A 7,971-nucleotide genomic window follows, 5' to 3' on the forward strand; every position below is an offset into this window, starting at 1 on the left:
ACACTTTAATGATCACTATATGATTATTTTAATACTCCTTATTAGTTGTTAACAGAAGGTGATATTTCTGTTTATAATTGCTTGTCTGAAACTCTGACATATTCTTCCTATCTAATTTTGATGCTCTTCGAACTACCTAAATAAAACAAGAGACCTACACAATTTAATATCGATTAGAACGAAAATAATATATCCTTTATCAATACGTCAACCGTGTACATTTATTTCTTCATAGAGGAGGACAAAGCTTCAGAATAAGAGAAGGACATGAATGCTGAAAACCCCACATACGCTTAATGTTACAGAGTAAAGGTGAATATATGGACCGACTGAGTTGAACCCCGAGTCCTTAGCTGCTCTGTACTTTAAGCATCCTTACGCAGTGACTCAAGTATTATTTGAATTCCATGTTGTGGTCGAAGGGTGAAAATACTCATCGGTGAGTGGACATAGGCAGGGGAAAGGGTAAATGTGTAGCATTGCAGAATCATGGAGAGAGCAATCTTGGTTTCCGTGATTGCAAAGGTCATACCAGCACAAGATCGAGGTCCCAATCCAAACGGAAAAAATGCAGCTGCATTGTGTTTGGTAGCTCTGGCAATCCCTTCTGCAAATCTTTCCGGTTTAAAAAGATGCACGTCGTCTCCCCACAAATGAGGGTCACGGTGAAGTGCCATGACTGGAACAAGAAGATCTATATTTGCAGGCAAGACTAGCTTTCCTAACTGAACTTCTCTTGCAACTTCTCTGGCTAACAAAGACGATGGACTATACAGTCTTGCAGTTTCATTAATGATCATGGTGATCTGTTTACAGAACAGAAATATGTGAGAATGTATAAAAAAATCAATGTACTAAACACTTGGTAGCATACGCGAGGGATTTATATTATGATCATGTTTTAGTTTTTAGGTCGGCAGACGTAGTGTATGCTATGGCAATCAGTTCTAGTAAACATTAGTGATGAATATCAACATCAAAATAGCTGAATCTGCAAAATAGTGACTGTAACATCGGTTACAGTCTCTAGCTAAATCCGTATTATACCCTGATTTTATATGATTTAATAGTTTGCTTACGGTTCTGAGATTTGTGATGCCTTCAGGATGTGGCTTTTGGTTGCCAAATATCTGAATCACCTCTCTTCTTGCTTTTTCCTGCCAATCTCCATGGATTGCTAATAGGAAGAATGTCCATGCTAGCAAGGAATTAACAGTTTCTTGTCCAGCCAAGTAGAATGTTTTGCATTCACCTACCAAGTCTTCCTGCGAAAGTCGATTTTTCTCGTCCGGATCATGAAAGGCATTTACAAGTAATCCCAGAAAATCATTGCCAAAGCTGTCAGCTTCTCCGTTTACAACTTTGTCTTCTCTTTTCCTAACAATCTTCATCACACAATCTTGTATTTCTTTTGCAAGTTTTTCTGACTCTAACAAATCAGCAGATTTCCATAACTTGCTATACAAGTAAACCATGGTTAGCTATTCAGAAACTAGTTACTCAAGGAAAAACTCAAGGATTAATTAATTTTGGAGGGAACATACTCGATGAAAGGAATTGTGGTATTGAAAAAATTTCGGCCCACAATTACAGTCAACTTGTTCAGCAAGGCAAAAATCTTCTCCCCTTCCAAGTAACTGCTACCGAAAGCTGTTCTCGATATCACTTCCGAAGTCAACAATTTGAACTCTCGGAACACTTCGATCTCTTTGCCTTCTTGACCTTTCCATTTTTCAAGCATTGTTTCAACGCTAGCAATTACTGCCGGTGTCATGTTCTGCACAAACAATCCTCCAATAAGCAAGCAACAAACAACATAAGGATCAGTCAAAAATATATTTGCAGGCTTTACATTCAAGCTTTCCCCATGAAAAACGTAATTTGCCAGCTTCCTCTGCCTCACCCATTTTTCACCCTCCTTTGAAGAAATCCCGTTCCCGAGTAGCTTGCTAGCATAAATCGAAAGCTTCATGTTTCGATAAGCTTTTTCATTATTTCTCAGAACTTGTTTTACTAGTTCAGGTTCTGTAATCACAAGTTGAGCTCGAACACCATTCCAACAAAGATAATTCTTCCCTAACCAAATAAAAAGCAAAATAGTCAATCTTTTCATAGAGCTACAAGTTAGACAGCAATATCAATCAATCTTACCATATCTGTTGATCCAGGAGTAATGATGTGGCTGCACTCTGGGAAATATATTATCCGTCAAGTCCATAGATTTGCTTAATGCTTCCTTTTTCATTTTAGCAACTTCTTTGTTGTTTCCATGGATGAATCTGTAAGGAGGTCCTTTGATTCCCTGTGAATTCAGTATCCGCTGTATACGGTGAGGTATCCACAAGTAATCATAAAGGAACTTCATTAAAGCCATGAGGAAGAAAGAAGATGGGACAAGAATCACAAGCTCCATCAAGCCACTCATTTTTCTTCTGTTAACAATGAATTCAGATCCTTTGGGTGATTTTAAGAGCATCAAAATTAGGTAGGAAGTAATTGATAGACATTATTATAAGACCAAAATATCAACAATATTAATAATTCAAATAAAATTTGGAGTACGCATCGACGCCAATGTTTCATTTCAAGGTTGCTTCACATGATTTTTCTATTCCATGGACTGAAAATTTCACTTTGATCAATCAAAAATACCATAATCAACTCTATTTAAGTTCGATAAAAAATATAGGGTACCTGAAAATTCAAGAAAATTTTAAAAAATACTCAATAAAAAGAAATAAATTAAAATCCAAATAAATAAAAATAAATGAAAAAAATGGGTTGCTTCCCATTAAAGTGCATTTGTTTAACGTTGTTAGCTCAACGACCTGATTTAGTCTATAGGATTTGTTCGAGATGTTTCATCCATTTCATGCATTTTCACCAACTAAGAAACTTTCTCCTAGAACTTCTACGATTGATAAGCTCCTTTAATTTGTCCTTGTAGTTTCGAACAATCTCACAAGTATTTCTTCGGTTCTTTTTCAGATTTGGAGGCTTGTCCGAAATAGTTGCTGATAATACATCATTTTTGCCAAAAGATGAATGCTTCAAATGTTTCGGCAATTGTTTCGACTCCTTTTTTCTGTACCTACAAAATGTAAGGAATAATTTTAGATTCATAAGGTATTAAACAAAATCAGAATTGATAGAAAAAATTTCTTCGAACTCCTTGATTTAGTTGGCTCAGTCCTCATTTTTCGATTTCTTGCAAGGATTATAAAACAAATTATTTTCCAAGAATTCATCAGCTAATGGATCGACAATATCAATAAAATTCATCCTTGCCACACTATCCAGGTATTTCATGGCTTTATATACGTCGAATTTGACGACTTCACTATCAAATTCCATTATTAAAATACCATTTCAGATGTCAATTTTCGTGTTTGTCGTCCTCAGAAAGGGTCGCCCGAGAAGAATTTCAAATCCAGTTCTGCTGCAATCATTTTCCATGTCAATTATATAAAAATCAGCATGGAATATCAAATCATTTACCTTAACCAAAACATTTTTTAATGCTCCCTCTGGGTATATAATTGATTGATCAACGAGTTGAACCGTTACCCTTATTTCTTTCAATGGTTCGTTTGAAATTTTGTTGTAGATGGGAAGCGACATTATGTTGATGGATGCGCCTAAGTCGCACATGGCACACTTAATTAGAACATTGCCAATCTTACAAGGTATGGCAAACATATCTTGGTCCTTATATTTTGATGGAAGTTATCGTTGAAAGACTGCTTAAACATTCTTTCTCAAGTTCACCTTCTCATTTTCGGTCAATCATCTTCTATTGGTGCATAGATCTTTAAGGTACTTGGTGTATTTGGGCACATTCCGAATTATTTCAAGAAGGGGATGTTAATCTCTACCTTTCTAAAAATGTTGAGAATTTCTTTCTCTTCTACTTTCTTGTCACTTTTCATAAGTCTAGCAAGAAAGGGAGGCAGACCATCATAAAGGAAAGAAAAAAGAAGAAGAAGAGGAGGCGTGATTACCTGAGATGGGTGGAGGTGGCGTCTCGACTTCTTGTTTCTTTGGTGGAGCATCTTTTTCTTTTGAAGTTCAAAGTGAGATGATGGTACCACTTCAGAGAGTAATCACACTGACATTTTCCCTTGGATTCTCTACGGTTTGTGATGCTAATTGGCCTTGAGATTCTAGGCACCCAACTGCTTGAGTCATTTGGCTTATTTGCTTGTCGATTTCTTGGAAATGAGCTTGGGGTTGATTTTGGAATTTCTCTGTGAACAAGGCTAATTTTTTAAAATTGTTTAATGGAAGATTTTTGTGGTGGGTGATTAGGAAACAAAAGAGGTCTCGATTGATACATCGAGTTGATTAATTGGTTACTTTCGCAACTCAAGTTTGGATGGTCCCTCTATCCCAGGTTGAAGTTGTTGTCGTAAGGGTCATAAGATTTTTGGGAGGTCTCAGAAAGTTGCCTACGGTATTCACTTGTGCACCATTAGGTAGTAATATGTCAGTTGATCTGGCATCATACAAACTCCACAAATTTTTGCGGCTCCAATCTTTCTTGAAACAAGCGAATTAAATATGTTAGTTAATTTATCTAATTTACTCTCAATTGAAACAACAATTACTTTGTGAACCCGTCGAATGGGTTCACTCGAGGAGTCGAATTGTTGTGAATTCACAGCCATGGTAGAGATTAACGTTCTTGCTGCTTCTAGGGTCATATTGACGAGAGCGCTGCCACTAGCGACGTCTACCATTTTTTTTATCCATTTGAAGCATTCCTTCATAAAGATATTAAATAAGAGTTTTCTTGGATAAACTATGTTGCGGACAACTGGAACATAAATTTTTAAATCTCTTCCAATAATCGTAGAGGGTCTCTTCTTCATTTTGTTGAATTCTTAAAATGCTTCTCCTTAGTTCGCTCACTTTCGTAGCTGGGAAAAATATGTCAAGGAAAACACGAGATAAATCAGCCCAAGTAGTAATAGAGTTTGGCGGTAAATAAAATAACCATTCCTTAGTTGATCCAACTAAGGAAAAAGGAAATGCTCTAAGTTTAATTTGATCCTCTGAAACTCCCTGGGGCTTTATGCTATTGCAAATCATGTGAAATTTAGTGAGGTGTTTATGTGAACTCTCACTGGGGAAATCTTGATAGGTAGGAAGGAGATGGATTAATCTAGTCTTAAGTTGAAAAAGGGTCTCGCGGCAAGAAAAAGCGATGTAAAGTGATTGTTACATGAAATGAACAATTGCTAGTTCTCTAATCGTTTGATTTGCCATCAGTTTCGATTCAGGCATGGGATCTGCGACTGGTGTAGTTTGAATGGTGTCAGGCGTGGGTTCTTTGTGGGAATGAATATGAGATGGCGTTACGAAAGTTTATTCCAGATCGGATTGTCTCTATCTTTGTTCTCGTTGTTTCTTTCGTTGAAGCGTTTAACCATGATTTTTACTAGCACTCGCTTCGATCTCCAAGTTGAATTCTACTAAATTTCCCAAATTTCTCCTGGTCATAAAATCAAAACAAAAATAGATTAGTAATTTGTTGTAGTCCCCGGCAATTGTGCCAATTTTGACAAGCGTCGTTTTACTTTTCAAAATAAATTAAATTCTATTCTTAAATAAAATAAATAGAAATGAGTAGTAGAGTGGACAAAAGGGTCAATCCACGAGGACTTAAGAATTTCTGATGAAGATTTGTATCAATGTCAAATCAAGTAGCTGTAAGAAAAATAAATAGAAAAGGGGTGTGGCTTGAATAAGATGAATAATAAAAGAAAATTAAAAACCAAAGAATTAAGATAAAAACAAAAGGAATCAGAATTAAGATTGAAAGTAATAATAATAAAATTGTCTCAATCTAGCTTTGTTTCAATCCCGTCGATCACCGAAATAGATTTTTCTGACAGGATTCATGTTAGTTAAAGTCTACATGGCCCAACCCATTGTAATTTTCCTTTCTCTCTAGTAATCGATCTTCCCAAGTAACTATTCGAAAGTCGATTCTTGAATGGGCTAACCACAGTTATTGCATTAGAACAAACATGATTAAGAATTGGAAAGGCCTGACTCGAATTATGTCATCTCGTCAAGAATTGAATCCGATCTCGATTTCCTTAGTGGACCACCGCTAAGTGTGTTCAAAAGATGTCGAATATGTCACAGGGCGATCCCTCCTCCCAACTATTAATTAAAAAGACATCTAGACCAACGAGCTCTTTTTTATTTGAAAAACATTTTAATTTTAAAAGTAAGGTCGATTGCCAATCTAATAAATCAGAAAATCAAGAATATAACCTGAAGGGTATTAAGTGCTATATCAATTCTCACATATGTAATTGAATTGCCGCTAGCTCTCGGCTAATAAGAAAATTAGCTAACCATGATAGAGATCATACTTAGCATATTTTGATGAAAAACAATTAAACTTGAAAAGTAAAAGGAAGATAAATTAAACAAAAGAAAACAACTTTTATAAAAACTAGAGAAAAAGAAAGAATAATATAATCTTGGATGATGTTCAAGCAAACCCCAAAAGGGGTATTTATAGTTCTCTAAGGATGAATTCTCAACAAAGTAATAAAAGAAAATTCCCAAAATTATTCAAATTAAATCCCCAAAATAAAGGAAATCCCAAAATTCAAGTCTGATTCGTGCTGAGTGTTCTGTCCACACAGATTTTCCAGCTGGCCCTTTTAGAATATGTTGACTCATCGCCACGTTAGTAGTCATGTCCCAAATCATGCCCACTAGTGTAGCCATGACTCCAGAAAAACTACAGAATTTTGCCTAGTTTCCGGAATCCAATGTCCTGGATGAAAAAATAAAAGAAAACACCCAACTTAGCAATATAAATCGACAAATCAAGGAGTAATTAATGATAAAATAATAACGAAATTAAGCACTCATCAATCATCAAACACACAAGTAAGCATCATGGTGTAGTTCGATGTCACTTAGTATCACATAACTCACACCCTTCTAGCTTACAACATACATACACACATAGATAGGCTTGATGATGTAGTACATGGTTACTCAACATCATGGGACTCACACCCCTTTAACCTATCACATAGGTACTTTGGATAAGATCTAGATAACGAAATATCAACATATTATTTCCAAATGGCCATTATTGCCAAATACCTAAGGTGAGATTTGGGTAACAAAGTATTAACATCTAGAATCTGGTTAGTCTACTCCTCTTGAGTACATGGGATGTGTCTAGGTCACAAAGCATCATAGCAACATCCAACTAGCATTTAAAGTGATCTCTCACTGACTTGGATAAATCAGAATATTTCTAGCAACAAGACAATCGTTGCATACACACAAACATACAAGAGTATCCATAGGACAACATATCAATCAATACCACACGAGGGCAGTTAAGAAAGCTCGACTTCTCATTAAACTAGTTCATCATAATAGAGTGAGGTCATCCCCTTACCCAATATTATCTCATTCGTTCTCTCATCTAGAACGTTATGCAAGGGTTTATTAGTCTTTTAGTGTTTTATGCCCTTAAGATAGTTAACACTCATATCTATGTACTTGGTATATTATTACTAGCGTGATAACTCCTTGAAAATGTCATATTTTGGGACCTTTTCACTTAAGTTATTGAATGTCTAAGAGCCCATTTAGGACCATTTAGATGCATTTAGGAGCATATAGTTGCATGTGGTGGATTTCAGTTTGCCGTGGCATTTTATTTTTACAACGGTACTGCTTTATGGGAAATGTACTTGTCTGATGGTGTGCAGGTATTGAAAGCAATGAAAAGAGGAAAGAAAATGCCGTGGCATAAGGAGACTGCTGAGCAGAATGAAAATGCCGTGGCATAAGGAGACTGCTGAGCAGAATGAAAATGTCGAGTCTGATTGGCATTTCGAAAGCGAACAAAGTGAAAGAAGATATTTTTGCAGCCAGCGGTCTCTGACTCCTCGAGAGCTCTGCCCAAGAAATCTGCCTCGAAGA

The 7,971-nt window shown here is 36.1% G+C and overlaps 1 protein-coding gene and 1 non-coding gene across 2 annotated transcripts; one reads left to right on the plus strand and one right to left on the minus strand.

Annotated features, from left to right (window-relative positions):
* Positions 1-300: 300 nt before the first annotated feature.
* Positions 301-2,465, minus strand: LOC120115093 (cytochrome P450 CYP749A22-like). The gene is made up of 5 exons (XM_039135842.1): positions 2,152-2,465; positions 1,853-2,076; positions 1,545-1,777; positions 1,080-1,458; positions 301-806 (listed from the first exon to the last, which is right to left on the minus strand). The coding sequence occupies exons 1-5, from the start codon at positions 2,423-2,425 to the stop codon at positions 366-368; spliced, it is 1,551 nt and encodes a 516-aa protein (XP_038991773.1). The 5' UTR covers positions 2,426-2,465; the 3' UTR covers positions 301-365.
* Positions 2,466-4,798: 2,333 nt separating this feature from the next.
* On the plus strand, positions 4,799-4,905 carry LOC120115212. The gene has a single exon (XR_005515453.1). It is a non-coding gene; the product is annotated as a small nucleolar RNA R71 (small nucleolar RNA).
* The last annotated feature ends 3,066 nt before the right edge of the window (positions 4,906-7,971 follow it).

Source organism: Hibiscus syriacus, unplaced genomic scaffold, assembly GCF_006381635.1.
Source record: "Hibiscus syriacus cultivar Baekdansim isolate YM2019G1 unplaced genomic scaffold, ASM638163v2 tig00110258_pilon, whole genome shotgun sequence".
Taxonomy (NCBI): domain Eukaryota; kingdom Viridiplantae; phylum Streptophyta; class Magnoliopsida; order Malvales; family Malvaceae; genus Hibiscus; species Hibiscus syriacus.